Source organism: Hipposideros armiger, unplaced genomic scaffold (genome assembly GCF_001890085.2).
Source record: "Hipposideros armiger isolate ML-2016 unplaced genomic scaffold, ASM189008v1 scaffold_61, whole genome shotgun sequence".
NCBI classification, from domain to species: Eukaryota; Metazoa; Chordata; class Mammalia; order Chiroptera; family Hipposideridae; genus Hipposideros; species Hipposideros armiger.
In genome coordinates this window covers 3,122,592-3,141,426 of record NW_017731411.1, presented here as the reverse complement: position 1 = coordinate 3,141,426, position 18,835 = coordinate 3,122,592, and the positions used below count along the sequence as shown (strand labels likewise).

At 39.7% G+C, this 18,835-nt stretch overlaps 2 protein-coding genes across 6 annotated transcripts in view; one reads left to right on the top strand and one right to left on the bottom strand.

Moving 5' to 3' along the window:
- LOC109382190 (zinc finger protein 624) overlaps positions 1-13,189 on the bottom strand; it is an 85,710-nt gene extending 72,521 nt beyond the window's left edge. The window contains exons 1-6 of one of the 5 annotated variants that reach the window (XM_019641511.1): positions 13,114-13,167; positions 11,072-11,164; positions 8,399-8,490; positions 6,370-6,435; positions 1,814-1,940; positions 982-1,077 (exon numbers count right to left, since the gene is read on the bottom strand). In XM_019641511.1, coding sequence (XP_019497056.1) covers positions 982-1,077; positions 1,814-1,940; positions 6,370-6,435; positions 8,399-8,452 — 343 coding nt within the window. In that variant the 5' untranslated portion in view covers positions 8,453-8,490; positions 11,072-11,164; positions 13,114-13,167. Of the gene's footprint in view, positions 1-981; positions 1,078-1,813; positions 1,941-6,369; positions 6,436-7,821; positions 7,909-8,398; positions 8,491-11,071; positions 11,720-13,113 lie in introns of those variants that run through there. The other 4 variants (XM_019641523.1, XM_019641512.1, XM_019641514.1 and 1 more) reach the window with 4 other exon arrangements.
- Positions 13,190-14,000: 811 nt separating this feature from the next.
- LOC109382193 (actin-related protein 3B-like) lies at positions 14,001-16,469 on the top strand. The gene is given in 4 exon segments (XM_019641527.1): positions 14,001-14,087; positions 14,690-15,404; positions 15,407-15,616; positions 15,619-16,469. Coding segments are annotated over 3 exon segments (984 nt in total). The 5' UTR covers positions 14,001-14,087; positions 14,690-14,728; the 3' UTR covers positions 15,717-16,469.
- The last annotated feature ends 2,366 nt before the right edge of the window (positions 16,470-18,835 follow it).

Sequence of the window (18,835 nt, the reverse complement as noted above, 5' to 3'; positions counted from 1 at the left end):
GATGTCCTCCACAACTAGACTGAAGAACAAAAGGACAGCAACTTGTCTGTTCCCCTTCCCCAATTCCCCAATAAAATCTTAAAAAAAAAAAAAAAGAATTAGCTTAAGAGCGTGAGCTCTGAGCAACAGGGCCACCAGTTCAATTTCCACATGGGGCAGTGATGCTGTGCCTGAGCTGAGCTGCCACTGAGCTGACAAACAGGTGGCAGGATGGCTCAGCTGGTGAGAGCACGTGCTCCTAACAACAAGACTGCCTGTTTGATGGTGGGCTACACCCACCCGCAACTAAGACTGAACTCGGCGCCTTGAGCTGAGCTGCCGCCTGGATGTCTCAGTGGATAGAGTGTGTGTGCTCTTAACAACAAGGCTGCTGGTTCGACTCCCGCATGGGATGGTGGCTACGCCCACCCGCAACTAAGATTGTAACACAGCACCTTGAAATTAGAGGCCATGAGCTGCTGACGGGCAGCCAGATGGCAACTGGCACCCTCCACAACTAAGATTGAAGAACAACAACTTGGCTGGTCCCCCTCCCAACTCCCCAATACTATTCCCCTCTCCCAATTCCCCAATTAAAAAAAAAAAGAAAATTAATGAAGGAAAGAGATGTCAGATAATAGTTAAACAAAGAAAAAATACACATTTAAATGGAGAGAATAGAACTAAAAGGGATATTTTCTGCATATTTGAAATGAAGGAGGAATAAAGGAACAATTACAAAAATCATGAACCCAAGAAAGCAAAGTAGAATGGGATGGGAACCAAAAGTAGAGGACAGAGAGAGGGGGAAAGGGAACAAGATAGGGAAATGGAGGGAGAGAAAGTGGGAGGAAAAGACAGAGGGAGGGAGGTATAGGGAAGGAGGGAGAATCTTTTCCTCTGAGATAGCTTTGAGCAAAGATACTCCTTCCCACCAAATATTTCAGATATTCTGCTTCATCCACAGAATAAATCCCATCTTCCTGGCTCTTACTGACTCACCTGGATAGGGGATTCTTGAAATTTCTCTCACTACCACCCATGGTCCTTTTCCATCCTCCAAATGAGCTATCATGTCTGGTTTGGAAACTGCAAGCCCTGTTCAGAGAAAAATGAATAGGATTTGATTGTGCCTATGAGCAAGAACTACTGCCAAATTCAGTCTCAGTTCTTAATCTCCTGTACAGAGTGGCATTACAGGAAGTTCTAGAGATGCACTATTCAACACAGTTGCCAAAGGCCATATGGGACTATTTAAATTTGAATTTAAATTAGTTAAAATTATATAAAATTTAAAATTCAGTTTTTCAATTGGACTAGCCAGATTTCAAGTGCTCAACAGCCACAAGTGGCTAGTGCTTGCCAAATGGGACAGCACAGACATAGACCATTCGCATCACAGCAGAACATTCTATTGTACAATGGTGTCATAGAGAATTACAAAGGTATCTCCAAGAAGCTCAAGACTATGACCCCAGGGTTGCTGGGATAACAGACCATGGGAATAATCTGAATTTAAAAGAAAAGGAACATATTTGTTACTTTCTTTCTAGAGATACTGATAACTCATTTATGGAAGTGACTAGAAAAAACGTTAGTCCTAAATCTGAGGGACTGTCAACAATTTCCAAGATTCCAGTGAAATATGTATTTCTTACTCTACAATAGGTAGACCATTTAGTTAAGAGGAATAGCATAACTCCCAACAATATGCTAAGATTATGAGATTTTGACTAAGCTCTAACCCAAAATTCAGTTAAGTACTTGAGAGGCTCAATATCTTCAGAAAACCTGGTCAAATGGGCAGATAAATGAACACAGAAGTTATCCTTACCCAGGGAGACAAGATTCCTATAATTCTCTAGCATCACATCCTTGTGTAGGTCCCTCTGTGTTGGGTCCATCAACCTCCACTCTTCCAATGTGAAGTCTATAGCCACATCTTTAAATGTCACTGATTCCTAAAATAAATATACTGTGATCACTCAGGGATTATACAATTAGACCTGTTAGGCAGAAGAATTTACACAAAACTGGGGAAGAATTCCAGAAATCAGAATCACCAAATGACTATGGAAGTCATCCAGTTCAACCCTTTAAAGGATGGAAGAATCTCTCCAGTGACAAGAACTTAAAACCACAAGAGGCAGCCCATTACATTTTTAGAGTTTGACATAATAGCAAGATATTTTTTAATACTAATTCAAATCTGGCTTTCTATAACTTCTAAATATTGGTCCTACTATATTATGGAGTCAAACAGCATGGTTTCCTCCTTCTCTAGAAAGTCTTTAAAATATTTGATAACAGCTAGCAGTTTCCACCCAAATAATCTTTTCTCCCACAAAACCCTTACCTATGGATATGAGATTGGACAATTAAGTACGTGAACTCATCCTAGAAAAAGTGCTACAACCTCATTGCTGAATACCACTACGATCACCTTTGAAGTACTCCCCTTGGGAAGCTATTGGGTTGTTGGAAATGTCATGATGCATTTTTGCAACAAAAAACAGAAAAATACATCATGACTTTTCTGACAACCCAAGATGTACCAATGTCAGTGCTTAGTCCACCTTTCAAAGCAATTTTGGAATTCTTTTTTTCTGGAGTGGCCACCAGACCACTCGTCGTATTACCCTTGATGTCCTGAATGTCATAAAAATGTCTTCCTTTCAATATTTCCTTTATCTTTGAGTAAAGAAAGAAGTCATTGGGAGCCAGATCAGGTGAGTAGGGAGGGTGTTCCAATACAATTATTTGTTTACTGGCTAAAAAATCCCTCACAGACAGTGCCGTGTGAGCTGGTGCACTGTCGTGATGCAAGAGCCATGAATTATTGGCAAAAGTTCAGGTCATCTAACTTTTTCATGCAATCTTTTCAGCACTTCTGAATAGTAAATTTGGTTAACTGTTTGTCCAGTTGGTACAAATTCATAATGAATAATCCCTCTGATATCAAAAAACCTTAGCAACATTGTTGCAACAAGTTCACAAACTTAATTGTCGGACCTCATACATAAGTCAATTATTTCTACATACTAGCAATGAACATTCCAGAAAGAAATTAAGAAAAAAATCCATTTAAAATATCACCTTCCTCAGACAAACCCAGGAATAAATTAATAAAAGGTGTGCAAGACTTATATACTGGAAACTACAAAACATCACTGAAAGAAACTGAGGAATACCTAAAAAAATGAGAAGACATCCCATATTCTTTCTCTTGTAAAATTTAATATTGTTAAGATAGCAATATCCCGGGCCGGCCGAGTGGCGCGATGGTTGAGAACTCGCTTGGGATGCCAGAGGGCCCCGGTTCGGATCCCACATATGAGGGCCAGTGACACTGTCCTCCACAGCTAAGATGCTGAACAACAGCTCAACCTGGAGCTGGGCTGCCATGAGTCGCCGGCGACGGCGTAGGCTGCACTCCCTGTGGCAGTGGGTTGCCAGCTACCGTATGTAGCCAGCAGCCAGCGTGAGCGGCCAGCAGCCGCAGTGAGCGGCCGTCCAGAAGCCGGCGACTGATCTGCCTCGCCAGAGAAGAGCGCAATGATGGTGCCAACTTGGGCCAGTGAAGCAACATCCTCCACAACTAGATTGAAGAACAAAATGACAGCAACTTGTCTGTTCCCCTTCCCCCAATTCCCCAGCACTGTTCCCATCCCCCCAATTCCCCAATAAAAATCTTAAAAAATATATATATAAAAAAAAGATAGCAATATCCCCAAATTGATCAATAGATTCAACATAAGCCCTATGAAAATCCCATCTGCCTTTTTTGCAGAAATAGGAATATTAAAAGTTATTATTAAAATATTGGTTCTATTCAAATAAAAATTAAATGAAGTTAAGTTCAATACTTATAAACAAGATGCAGAATTTAAGGACGAGCCAGAGAGAATTAATCTTCTGCCAGGGACTCCCTCTGTCAGAACCACAAAAATAAACCATATGATTTATTCACCATGTGAACAATTGTGGTACATTTCTAAAGTTCATGATTCAAAGTCTGAAATCATGAATATTTTATATTAAATTATAAATTGTCATATGTTAAAGGACAATTTTAAGAATTGTTGGTTCAGTAATAAATTTCAAAAAATTTATGTATTATACTGAATCTCAGAATGTTATTTTCTCATAAAAACAAAACAAAAAAAACCCCAAGTTCTACACAAAACATTTTTAGAATACAGCGAACTTTCAAAGTATAATTTTCAAAACTTAAAAACAAAATTCTAAAAAAAAAAAGGCAAGGGTCTGAACTTCTAAAAACAACAACAACATAATTCTCCTAAAAGTATAATCAACACATGTCAAATATTTACTTAAGCCATTAATGAGAGATAAGAAGCTTGACAAGTTTGGTTCAAAAGAGATATAAGAAACATATGTCTAGGTTGTGAAAAAAGAATGCTGGAGTAAGATTGCAAAATTAGATAGAAATCTGGTGAATGTCCTACAGAACAATAAAATTGCAACTTTTGCAATTAACTTTCTTCTAGGTAGAAATAATTTGCACTTTTCAGTCTTCTACAAGTTAACATCTAACTTCAAGGGTCTGGATATTAATCAATAGTATTGTATTGTTGGAAAAGTCATGACATATTTTGTCTATGCTTTTCAAAAGTCATTTATTTATATAAAGAACAAAGATCAATCAATGATATATTGCCCGTTTTGTTCAATAACCTTTTGACATCTTTTTCAGTGAGCTTCATAATTCCTCGTTCATAGAAAGATCTGTCTTTATTAGTGAAAAATTGAACAAGGTGCTAATTTACAGCCTCATCTGAATTGAATGTTATACCATGCAAAAAGTTTTGAAGAGAGTGAAACAAGTGGAAGTCTGATGGTGCAAGGTCAGGCAAGTATGGTGGGTGTGACAACACATCCCATCCAAGCTCCAATAATTTTTGACGGGTGATCAAACTTGTGTGTGGTCTCACGTTGTTGCAATAGAACACAACTCCTTTATAATTAACAAGCTTTGGACGTTTCTGAATCATGGATTTGTTCAAACTATCCAATTGCCAACAGTACACATTCAAATTGATTATTTGGTTCCTTGGTAGGAGATTGAAAAACACAACACCTTTAAAATCCCACCACACTGAGAGCATAACCTTCCTCTGATGAATGTCTGCTTTTGATGTTGTTTGAGAGGCGAATCATCACGTTGGGACCAAGGCTGTTTGTGCACCATATTGTTGTAAACAATCCACTTCTCATCACCAGTTTATCAGTCACTTCAAAAAAGCGACTCCTCACGTTTAATGAGCATATTGCAGATGTTTATACACACCATCAAATGAACTTCTTTGAGTTCATGCGGAACCCAAATATCGAGCTTGCTTATATATCCCAGCTTCTTCAGGTGGTTGTAAACGCTTGAATGATGGATGTTCAATGTTTCTGCAATCTCTCATGTCATGTTAACATGGGTTTGACTAGATCAATGCCTTTATTTTGTTGTCATCAACCTCAGTGGCCTCCCTGACCGAGGAGCGTTGTTGAGAACAAAACCGCCAGTACGGAATTTTGTGAGCAATCGTTGGCACTAATGTTCTTGTAGAGCATTGTCACCATAAACTTTATGCAACTTTTCACAAGCTTGACACGTGTTCTTCCCTTTATGGAAGTAAAATATGGCAAAATTGCACAGTTTGGTCTTCCATCTTCAACTTATTGTAAAATCTCCAAAACTCAACCAAACCGCTCAGTTTTTTTTTTAGAATGAAGCTAGAACTGTCAGCTGTCAAATGACATAGATGTGAATGACTAGTACTTCCAAAAATGAACTAATGCCATGTGTTGCAAACATGCGTCATGACTTTTCCAACGACCTAATAAATACTAAGTCAAACAACATAACCTTCCCTGCTATGTCATATGACCCTGAGGCTGATTAGACAATGGTCTAGTATGACACTGGAAGGGCATATCTTTTGCCTTATTTCTAAGTTTTGGATAATTTTTCTTAACACAATTCATACATTTTTTATTTTGGTATTTTTCTGGAAAAATCAGGTGGATTCTGTGTTCACAAATAAGGAAGTGAGCTTAACAAATACGATGAAATAAAAAGATCCAGACAAATTAGGCTCATCTTAAGAATATTCCCACTGATGTTGATGTATTCTTGATATTTTTAATGGTATGGGGGCTTACAGTGTGAAGCAAGAATCAGGCTATGTGATATATTAGGGCTGCTGCCACTGAGAAATGAAATTTGTCAAACTGATGCTACCAGCCCTGGGGTTACCACAGCTATCAAGCAAGGTGTTATTCATTGTGACCTTGCAATGAAAGGAGCTTAAGAATTAGAACCAATAAAAGAAGAGCATTCTCTTTCTTCCCCTTACATACAATGGTAAGTATTACCTTTACCAATTCTGGTTCTTCTGCCTGCAGATGACTATCTTCATCTGCCTGGGAAATTTCAGGACTCTGAGGGACAGGATAAGATCACTTAGTGACAGGCTGCCTAAGCCCTTACAGCAGAGCCTCAGCCAGCACCAGCAGTCCACTGTGGATGTGATGTATATGGGGTGACCTCTTTTACTCTTTTATTTAGAGCTGAAATTAAGGTCCCATAGTAACATCCCATCATAATCTCCTTTCACCTTGTTTGAGACAATAACAAACTCACACAAGACTGAGAAAGATGTAACTGTATAGTTTTTAAAGGAGGCTTTTTAACAAAGAACCTATAAAAACAAAAATAAACTATAATAAGGGGCCTTCAAATGCTATATAATTCTTCTTTTTCATATGGGAATGAAATCTATTTCTCAGAAAGGATCTATCTTGCTCAAGAATAATATTTAAAACCTACTAACACCATCTGTTTTCTACAGTTGAATCATTACAATGTTTAGGAGGGGGACACGTCTTAGTAGCTACTCATGAATTATTTTCAGGGACCTCTCATAACATTGTTTTCTTCCAAACCTTAGAAACTACATGTATATCCCTACAAGGGCCTGATTTTATAAACGAAATAAAATTTTACTGCACCTTCTAGTAGTACTTATCAATTTTAGATTTTATGCCATTTAAAAAATATTGGTAATAAAACTATTTATTTAAATTTCATTGGGCATGTTATCTTAGTTCTACCATCCCAAGTTCTTATCTAAAATGACAAATATTCACCATCCAGAGAATTTACGATGATGTGAACTTCAACCTCTGATAATTAGCGATGAGTTTGATCATGCCAATACCAGATAGATATTTTGGATCTACTAACCAAGTGTAATATTTTGGTTTTTATCCTTTCAAGGGTATGTTTTAAGGACTATCTGCATGTTATATATCCTGGCTACAAAGAATAAAAGATCACTACTACAAGTTATTAAGGATCATTACTATAATTAAGTCTATTTGTAGGCATTACCTTTTTTCTGAATTTATTTTAAAAAATCACTGTTAAAACACAGCTTTTATCACATTAATACCCATCTCAAACACACACGCACACATACAGATATACACTTAAATGTCTTTAGGGAAACATTAAAAGATTCAGCTTAAATATCTAATCTCCAGTCCTATTTTTCACAGTTTTCCATCTTGAATCACTAGCTTACCCATTGTTCTGCCTAACCTCCTTTCTTACCTGAAGAACCTTCACAAATACTTTTGCAATTTAAATCCTATTTATAATTGGGTATCAGCTTAAATCTATCCTCTTAAGCTTTCCATGACCAATTTAGCCCAAACTAATGTCCCATTTCTTTTCTTATATAGCACTCACTATCTTTATCATACTGCTAAGCAACTATCATCCACCTAAATAAATTACATAACTATTTCTTTTGTATGCCTTACCTCAATGAGACTGTAAGCTCCCTACAGCCAAGCACTGTTTCTTAAACATCTTCTTCTCTCCATGTCATCTATTAAGCTTGATCACTTCTTAATGGGTAGAAAAGAAGAGATCACTGAGAGTGGGCACAAGGGGAATGGTCCCTATGAATTAAATGAGCATGAGAGAGAGTGTGTGTGTGTGTGTGTGTGTGTGTGTGTGTGTGTACGTATTTTTTCCCCCAAATTTTCCTAAGTGAAATTTTCTAGATAAAAAATATTCCAGTTTACTATCCCATAAATAACTGAAATGTCCTGGGAATAATACAAATTTAAAAATACAAATCAAAAGTAAGTTTCCCAGACTGCCTATCATATCTAAAGATAGCCCAGATATTTTTTGAAAGATCATGTGTCTTGAAATTTAGTTCAATATGTATAGTGAATTTTCCTATAGATTACAGCCTTTACTCACAAATCATACAATTTGATTCAGTTACCAGAAGGGGTGTGGGTAAGGTAGACAAGTCACACGACTTCAGGAAAAGACATGTCCTCAAACCAAGCCAGCAGATCAGAAATAAAGGAAACCCCAACTTACCAGAGGTCCAACTGAAGAAACCACAGCAGCCATTATCTCTTCCTCTTTGTTCATCTCTGTAGAAGGAGTGGAGTCCTACTACAAAAATATAGCTGAGAAAGAGAAATAAGTCATGAAAATCAATCCTGCTTTGGCAATCTCAGACTCACCAAGTTGGAATCCTAACATACAAGCGAGCATGGCTTCCCTAAGAACACAAAAGGAACCCGCAAGATTAGTGAGAGAAAAAAAAATTCTTGGTCCTGGAGATCGTGAAATTTTTAATACTATTAAATGTAGTCACAGCTAATAGGCCAGACATTGTACAAGGAGCTTTTAAAATACTTTCTCATTTGATCTTCATATCAACCCAATGAGAATTATATATATAGATGAGGAAATTGAGGATTAGAAAACTTACTTATCCAAGGTTATGCATGACTCCGAATCAGTCTAATTCCAATGCCCATACCTTTGCCACTAAATTAACTTGCTTTGTGATGTTGTAAAAAGTTGATATAAGTGGAGCTATTTTATTTTATTTTTTTTTTTTATTTATTTTTTTTTTTTAGCTGAGCCATCCCGCCACCTGTTGGCAGCTCACGGCTGCTCAGCTCGGGCTGACTCGAACCACTGTTGCTCAGAGCTCAAACTCTTGAGCGAGCTCTTAACCAACTGAGCCACTCAGCCGGCCCTTGGTGGAGCTATTTTAAAATGGAACCAGAACAGCCATTCCAGAGGAAATGCCTTGCACATCTTGCTCCTTGAGCCTTTGGAATGTTTGAACTGGGTAAAATAACCTTTGGACTGGACCATATCAACATTGTCTTATAAACAATTGTTTGTAAAACCAACAGGAAAAGCAGATAACCTGAACACAAGGACTGATGACCATGGATATTCTTTAGAATCAGTAACCAGCCATGTATAGCTAAAGAGCAACTTAGCTTATCAGTAGTTGCATGGCCTCACAATTAGGAACTTTGTTATGCTTAAACATGGTGAATCTGCACCTGCCCTGAACAGGCACCTTGCTTCCCATAAGATTCAGTATTGAGGTTTTGCTCGATAAACACAGCAGAATTTAATCTAATCTTACAGATTGTCAATCAGAAGCTCATCTGAAATGATATTTGCAGTAATTAACCACTATATGGAAAAAACAAGAATTATATAAAGCAAGGCTATTATAAATTCAAAGAACTTTAGAGATACACAATTTAAATAGATATGAGTGTACTAAAACAACTTTATTGAAAGTATTTTCAAGCATTCACGGAGCATTTCCTAAATTAATCATATGCCATAAAGACCACTGACCACAGAAAATCTCAATCAAAAAGAAGAAATTGAATACACTACATTCTCTAATCACGATGCAGTAGAATTTTAAATGTAAATGGAAGTGTGAAGGGCGGGAAAAACCATAAATCCTCCTAAGCAGCTCATTAAGTCAAAGAGAGCATGTTAAAATATAATTGCCAATGAATTAGAAAATAAGAGTATTACAGATTAAAAAATGTATGGGTTTCTGCCAAAGCTTTAAAGAGATTAAATTTATACCCTTAAATACTTTCCAGTAAAATTTTTAACAAGAATAAAAATATTAAACATTCAAATAAAGAAGAAAAATAAATAACAAGCAAGGCATAAGGAAGAAATAACAAAGGAAGAAACTAATAAGAAAACAAATAATCAAACAAAAACAGCTGTGAAAGGTAGAAGTTGATTCTCTCAATAATGAAATATACAAGTCACAGGCCAGTCAAAAAAAGAGAAAATACCAATTAACCAAAAATATAAATAAGAAAGGGGCTATAACAGATAAAACATCTTAAAGTTGTATGCCAATAAAAATAAAATTACCCAAAGGATAATTGCTGTTTAAAATTTTTCTAAAACTGAACCAAACAGCAGAAAACTTAAGTAGGCCAATGTAGCAGACTGCTAATTTCTATTAATATTTGACAGAGGTTGGTCACAAGGTCACCCAGCTAGAGACATTTCCCAACCTCTTTACAGGCAGATGTGCCCATGTCACTAAACTGCAGCAAATGAGATCTGAATAAAAGAGATGGTATGCAACTTCCAGGTCACATCTTTAAAAGGGAGCTGTTTGCTATCCAGTTCTCTGTCTCCCATTACAATGAAATGCACAATATGAGAGAGCCAGTTTCTATCACAGGGAGCATAACACCTTCTAGGGGCTGGTGGAGCAAAAAGATGGATAGAACCTGGGTTTCCAGATGACCTAATGGACCACAGCTGCCTACCCCTATCCACCCTCATCACTGCCAGCCACCTACCAACTCAGACTTATTTATATGAGAAAGTAATTGTCTTTCTTGTTCAAACCACTTGGACTCTGCTAAAGCTGCAAAATTAATTTCCTAAGACAGTGAGTGGTCATGAAAGAAAAAGTTAAAGGTATCAGGTAAGCAGGGTTTAGTTAAATCAAGAAAAAATGTGACTATCTTAAGAATGTTCAGTAGTTTATTCCATGACACTAGGGGAGTTTCACTAGACACAATGAAAAGATTTTGGTGGAAGAGAAATAATAAATTGAGGGAGGAAAAACACAGTGTAGTGTGGAGATAAGGCTTGGATAAATAAAATAATCTAAGAGGATTCCTAATATTGAAGGTTCAAGGTTATCAATAAAAGAGGTTTTCCTTTATAACAGTGTTTTTCTACCTTTTTTCAGGTCATGGATTCCTTTGCAGATCCAATGAAAATTATGACTCTTCTCCCAGAAAACTCATACATATAATTAGAAGGGTCTCAAATCTGAGGATGCAAAAAAGTTCACAAGGCATGCTTCTTAAAAAGGAAATTATGTGGCTCCATGCAAGATCTAAATCAGGGCCTTTAGGTGTGAAGCACAGAAATCTACATTATCAACAAGAATCTTGAGAAATACAGTTCTAAGATAACTCATGAACCCCAAATTAAAGACCCTCCTGTACACACTTGAAAATTCAATTGAAATATTTTTACCAAGAGGATTCTACAGTACAGGCAAAGCTGTGGCCCTGCGTTAGTTAGTTCCTTCAGCTGAATTTCTGCTTCACACTTGGTATTTCTTGAACTACTCTTCATCTCACAGTGCAGAAACAATACTTGTGCCAAGTTTAAACACAGTTTAAAACATAACGGAACCTGTTTTAACAAATATTAACAATGACTACATATCAACACCAGTGGATCTTAACTTTTGGGGGCCCCATCTCAGAATCTGACCCTGTTCACAGAATAATGCACATGCATATATGATGCTGCGTATTATTTTAGGAAGTTTGACCCCTCCCAAACCCAAACACTGACACCCACATTAAGAAGTCCATTTTTATAAGATTGGAAAGAAAAAAAATTGGCTACAAGAAATAATAAAAAAAAACCCTTTTTTCCAAAACAGAAATGCAGACCTGCAAAGAGTGACTTAAGACATTTTCAATTCCAAGGAATACAGTAATGGTTTCCTGCATCTTTAAAATTTACTAAGAATGTTTTAAAGTCATCCTTTCTTTTTAAATTTGTGAAGATTAATAAATTTCTCCTTGGCAATATGCCATGTAGATAATGCTAGTCAAATATGTTTAACAATTGAACTGAACGATAAACATTTTAAAAATTTTATAATCAGAATAAACAATGCTTTTTAAAATTTAATATATTCAGTTTGATCTCAAATGTGTAAAATATTACAGAAAAAGACTGCAAGAGAGTAGGCCCAAACTACCGAGACCTCTGAGACCTGGGCCTATGACGTTTACCCTTTTTCTACTTTGCTATACTTTCCAAATAGACAATAAGAACTATCTATGTATATGTACATTGTGGTTTCCTATAGGAGTGAAATTCCAGAGTGGCTGTCCACAGCCCCCAGCTTCTAATGTTGGTTTGGCTACTGTGGAAATGTGATTATAGGCAAGTCACTTAAGCACAATGAATCAGTTATTAGCAAATGAGGCTAACCACATTATATGTTTCTACTTTCACCTTTGACATTATGCAGAAGATATCTAGGCAGTTATTTCCCCAGTAATAATTTTTTAGATATTTTTTCTGGATGTTGAGACTTCACTCAAACCCTGTCTTCCCAAGCAGTGCAGAAGATTTAAAGAGAAACTTCACTTGCGGTGGTTCCTAAACCATGTGTTTGCTGAGAACTTCAGCGCCACGGAGCAGACAAGCATTTTCCAACCAAATCAATGGTTCCATTGTCATGTCAGGGAAAGATCGGTGATTTAAAAGTGATTATCTGAAAAGCCGTAAAATGAGCCGGCACGAAAAAGCTGGATTACTCAAAGACGAGAATGTCCACGTGTCAGGTGACCAGTTAGCCGGTTCAGAAGGCAGGAGACTGTTTCTTCTCCAGCCTCGCCCTCTTTCCCTAATTGCCCTCCTCTGCCAACTCGGGGGTTCCCCTCCTCCCTCCATCCAAGTCGCGGGACTGGGAAGAGCGCGAGGGTCCGGTCGAACCCCCAGCCCAGGCCCCCGAGCCCGACGCGCCCCAACCCCTGCCACGGGGGGCACCGACCGCCTTCAGAGGCCGGCCAGGGAGAGACTGAGTAGAAAACTGGGTTGCAGGCCCAGCCCCAATCGCCTCTCGGGGTGGGCGGATCAGATCAGGGACAGCGGATCTGGAGGGAACGGCCACGCCCCGGACGCCGCGGGGAGCCAAGCGCCGAGGGAGGGGCAGCGGGAAAACTGGACCTGGCGCCCGGGACGAATACCTGGCGGCCGAACTGAGGACAACTGAGGGCACTCGCAGAGCAGGGCGGGAACGCTTCCAGCAATGGCGTCGGCTCGGCTGGGCCAGCCGCCAACACGCCTGTGCGCCTGCGCAACCAGGGCGTCGGAACTACAGTGCCCAGAGTCCTCAGCGTCTGTGCCTTTTCTTTTTCTTCTCTTTGTCTGCATTTATGAGGGAGAGAGAGGGCTGTGTTTATCGTCAATTTGGGTGACCTGAAAATTCAAATTGAATAAACTTGTAGTGAGAGGCCATAGCTGTGTGTCAAGCACTAACACTAGGCACTAGCGTCACAAAGAAGAATGACACAACTCTTGCCTCGGAACATATCCCTGTGACTGAAGAAATAAAGCCGTTGAGAGGTGTCAATAGAGGTAGACCGCCTGTAAATTAGTTAAAGCCCCAGACGCCCGCAGAGTTGGTAGAGGCGTGTCCACGCCTTTGCATGTTTTTCATTCAAGTTCTTGACTGAAAAAAATCGATAATAGTTTCTGGGTTTTTGAACCAGAGATTGTTTTCTTGACTCATTCAAATAATACTAATATATTGTGTAATTAATGCATTATATTATACAATTAATAATAATATAAATGTTAATATAATGTCATCGATTATATGTTAATATGTAATATGTTAATGTCTATTAATATTATATAATTATATGATTATTATTTTTTAAAGATTTTTATTGGGGAATTGGGGGGATGGGAACAGTGTTGGGGAATTGGGGGGAGGGGAACAGACAAATTGCTGTCGTTTTGGTCTTCAGTCTAGTTGTGGAGGACGTTGCTTCACTGGCCCAAGTTGGCACCATCATTGCGCTCTTCCCGGNGTATTGCCATCAGAGAATCAGCAAAGGTAGTTGACCAAGCCCAAAGGAGAGTGTTGAGGGGCGTCGATGACCTGGACTTTTTCATAGGGGATGAAGCCATAGATAAACCCACCTACGCCACAAAGGTAAGCCCCGTCCAGGAGGCAGAAGAATGAACAATGCAGAATGGTAGCTTAACTGGAAGTTGACTTGTGAGTTGTGGAATGTGTTTTTAGTTTTAGGTTTGAACGGAGGTTTTGTGGTTGTTTTTGAATATGGTATATTTTGCTGTGGAGGAACCAGCAGATTTACCAAGCCCCGGAACACAGAACGGACCCGGAATACTGGGTTACACGCGGGGGCCAGATCTGCCCCCTGGGAAATGGCAGCTTGGCTAATTAACCTGTCAGATACGGCAAGTTGCAGATTGAGTAATTAAAAAGAAGCACTAACGTTATTTAACTAGACATTTGTTCTAAGAAAAGAAAAGCCTCCAATCGTCGGGTGGTATGGTAGACGGGCCACACTTTCCATTGTGCAGACGGCCTTCGCACTTTGGAGGCCGAATAGTTGGAGCAGAATATCAGCAACAGCACAACTTCATCTTCTGTTACAGCCCTGGTGTCTCTACATTCACTTCATGCAAAGGAGACCTCTGTTTTCTAACCCGGTCTCTGCCGGTGCTGTTACATGGTGGCTGCCGCCGGTGTGGACGGAGCCTGACGTACTTTGCTGTCTCTCTTGTTAGTGGCCAATAAGACATGGAATAGTTGAAGACTGGGACCTGATGGAAAGGTTCATGGAGCAAGTGATCTTTAAGTACCTTCGAGCCGAACCCGAGGACCATTATTTTTTAATGACAGAACCCCCACTGAATACACCAGAAAATAGAGAGTATCTTGCAGAAATTATGTTTGAATCGTTTAATGTACCCGGACTCTACACTGCAGTTCAGGCAGTGCTGGCCTTGGCAGCCTCGTGGACATCTCGGCAAGTCGGCGAGCGCACGTTAACAGGGATCGTCATTGACAGCGGGGATGGGGTCACCCACGCTATCCCAGTGGCAGAAGGTTATGTAATTGGAAGCTGTATCAAGCACATCCCGATTGCAGGTAGAGATATTACGTATTTCATTCAGCAGCTGCTAAGGGAGAGGGAGGTGGGAATCCCTCCTGAGCAATCCTTGGAGACCGCAAAAGCCATCAAGGAGAAATACTGCTACATTTGCCCTGACATTGTCAAGGAGTTTGCCAAGTATGACGTGGATCCCCGTAAGTGGATCAAGCAGTACACGGGGGTCAATGCCATCAACCAGAAGACGTTCCTTATAGACGTCGGCTACGAGAGGTTCCTAGGACCTGAAATTTTCTTTCACCCCGAGTTTGCCAACCCAGATTTTATGGAGTCCATCTCGGATGTTGTTGATGAAGTTATACAGAACTGTCCCATCGATGTCCGCCGTCCGCTAAGAATGTCGTCCTTTCAGGAGGCTCCACGATGTTCAGGGATTTTGGACGTCGGCTGCAGAGAGATTTGAAAAGGGTGGTGGATGCCAGACTAAAACTCAGTGAGGAGCTCAGTGGCGGCAGAATAAAGCCCAAGCCCATGGAGGTCCAGGTGATCACACACCACATGCAGCGCTATGCCGTGTGGTTCGGGGGCTCCATGCTGGCCTCGACCCGGAGTTCTTCCAGGTCTGTCACACCAAGAAGGACTACGAGGAGTATGGCCCCAGCATCTGCCGCCACAACCCCGTCTTTGGAGTCATGTCCTAGTGGTGGCCTCGACACCGCCGTTCCCATCGTGTCAGCTGCCGAGCAGGTGTCCTTCAGAGCGCAGGGAAGACCTCAGCTGGCCGGAGCAGCGTGCTCGCGTCGCCGAGTGCATGAGGCACCGCCGGTCAGCTCAGTCCAAGCCGTCTGTGTACCCAGCCCGTCACCTGCCCTCCCTTCCTCCTCTCCACCTGAGCTTCTAGCTGACAGATAGAATTCTGAAGGAATTTCACTGCGACTTTAAAGATTATTAGGAAAATATCCTAGAACATGGCGCAAAATGGTCCCCCCCGACCACCTTCAGGAAAACATATGGGGCTGTAAACCCTTTTCCTCCCAGCCTATTTTTGTAAATAACGTGTTATAAACTTGAAATACAAATTGATGTTTATATTTCCTATCATTTTGTATTTGATGGTATTTGGTACAGCGAGCTAATCCTGAGCATGAGCAGATCTGGGTGTCACGAGTGCTGCTGTGATAGACGTGTTTAATTGTGAGGCATGTTGTGACGCGTGTGTAGGGCAGACGATGTAAACCAGAACAAACTTTGTTGCCACATGTGTGCCAGAAAATGACTGCACTTTATTGGAGTGACATGAAGTTGAAACACTAAACAGTACTGTATGAGAAGCATTGTAGATAACGTACCTTTTCATGTTCTTGTCTGAACTTTCTGGAACTGTTTTGTAGAAGATGCCGGTTTGCTGTTGGTGAGTGTTGGATGAAATACTCCCTTGCACCATTGTAATAAAAGCGGTTAGACTCTTTAAAAAAAACACAAAAAAACCCCCCAAAAAACAATGAGACTGTTTCCACTCTAACCCATTCCTATTTTGTGTGTCTTGGATTCTCTGCTGCTTTGATTGTGTATGAGGCCCATACAGGCTCAGGCCCCTTCAGATGGAGATCTGCAGGGAAATATAAAGCTCAGTGAAACTGAACACAGTTCAAAACTGGGCTCTTGAGATGTCAAAGGACCAATGAATAACTTTGGGGAAAGTATGACATAACCCATTGACCTTTGAACTATAGAGGGGAAATGCAAGTAGGAAATCAAACTCCTGAAGATAACAAATACGATATCTGAAATGAAAAATAGACTGGATTGGGTTAAGAACAGATTAGACACTGCAAAAGAAAAGATTAGTGAAGTCAGAGACATACTCGTACAAATAGAAACTGCACAAAATAAAACAGGAAGAAAAAAGATGGAGAATGGAACAGGTGGTAAAAAGATGGAGAAAAGATGGAAGAAAAAAGATGGAGCTCCAGTGAATTATGGAACAATATTAAGTAGCCTAACTATGTGTAATTAGAATTCCAGAAGGAGAGGAGAGGGTGAGGGAATAGAAAAATACTTGAAAAAATAACTAAATACTTTCAAAATTTGATGAAAATTATAAATCCACAGATCCAAGAAGTTCAATGAAATGCAAAGAAAAGACATGAAGAAAATCACACCAAGGCACATCGTAATCAAACTGATACAAATCAGCAATAAAGAACAATCTTAAAAAACAGAGGATCAAAGAAAATGTATGTACTGGGGGACAAAGAGAATTCTTATAGAAAATTAAAAAAGTAAGCTAGAAGACAATGGAGCAACACTTTTAAAGTATAAAGTACTGAAAGAAAAGAAAAAAACCATTAGCCCAGAAATTTATACCATTCAAAATATTTTTATAAATGAAGATGAACTTGTAGTGAGATAAGATGGAGTAAACACACTTTTCCCTATGCCTGCCACTAAGAACAGCTGAAACCCTTCAATATTATATATAAAACAAGTATAAGGAGACTCTGAAAATTGAACAGAAGGCAGTCCAGGTCCCTACCTTGCAACCTGAGGAAAGATACAGTGGTGAGTTGCCTTGGTTTTCTTTTTCCTCCTATACTCAGGCCTGCGTGCTGGAGAACTGGCAACCCAAAATGTTATTCAGTGCGATTTTTAAAAAGCCCCAAGAAAAGCCTGCTCTCTCTATCCAAAGGACCAAGAAAAAGGCAGCCTAGTACAACAGGAAACTTTAAAGAAAATAACTACTCTAGCCAAACACAACAGACAAAACTGGTCCCACTTCATCCCCATCAGCAAAGGCTGGGTAAGGAACTTAGACTTCCACCCTTATCTGACTATAATGAGGTGCTCCTCTGTCCCTACAGGAGTGGTGTCAGAGAAGGTTTTGTGGGAGCTTGGACTCTCATTCACATCTGGTAGTATTAGGCCTCCCCCCCCACAGTGTCAGTGGCAGCCATTTGGAAGCAGCAATAGAATGCCACTCCCCTCCTGACAAAGTGTTGTCAGTGGTAATGGCTAGTGGGGAGCCTGAAATTCTACCCCTGCCCAGAAGTAACAAGAAATTTCCCTCCCCAGAGCTGTTAATAGAAGCTGAGTAACCTGGATTCCAACCCCACCAAAAAATAACCAGGTGGTAGTGACCTTCCTTCTCTCACCAGAGTGGTGTCAGAGAAGGCCTGCTAAAACATGAGATTTAAATAAAAATCAAAAGTACCATAAAATAATTCTCAAAGAATCCCCAAATTTGGCAAAAAACATAAATCTGCAAATTCAAGAAGCAAAGAAAATTCCAAGAAATCCAGTTTAAGACAGATAATCAAACTCCTGAGAACTAAAGATGAAGAATCCTGCAAACAGAAAGAAAGGAGACCATACCAGTAAAAGAAAAACAATTCAAATGACAGTGGGTTTCTCATCAGAAACCATGGAGGCCAGGAGGTGGGACAACATCTTTCAAGTGCTGAAAGAAAATAACTGTCAACCAGGTTATGAGTTTAATCAATAACAATGCAGCAAAAATTCTTCCCATAATGTTTCCACCTTTGTACTGTAAAGATACATTGGAACAAGAAAATACATTGCTTGATATAAATTGTGTTAAAATTCTCTCTGGAGATGAACCAAAACTATTTGAATACAACACTCAATAAAGTAAAGCAGAAAAACTGGAAGAGAAGCCAACAGTGAAAAAACGAGAAGCAGCACGCGTTAAAAATATATGATCTAGGGCCGGCCGAGTGGCGCGATGGTTAAGAACTCGCTTGGGATGCCAGAGGGCCCCGGTTCGGATCCCACATATGAGGGCCAGTGACACTGCCCTCTA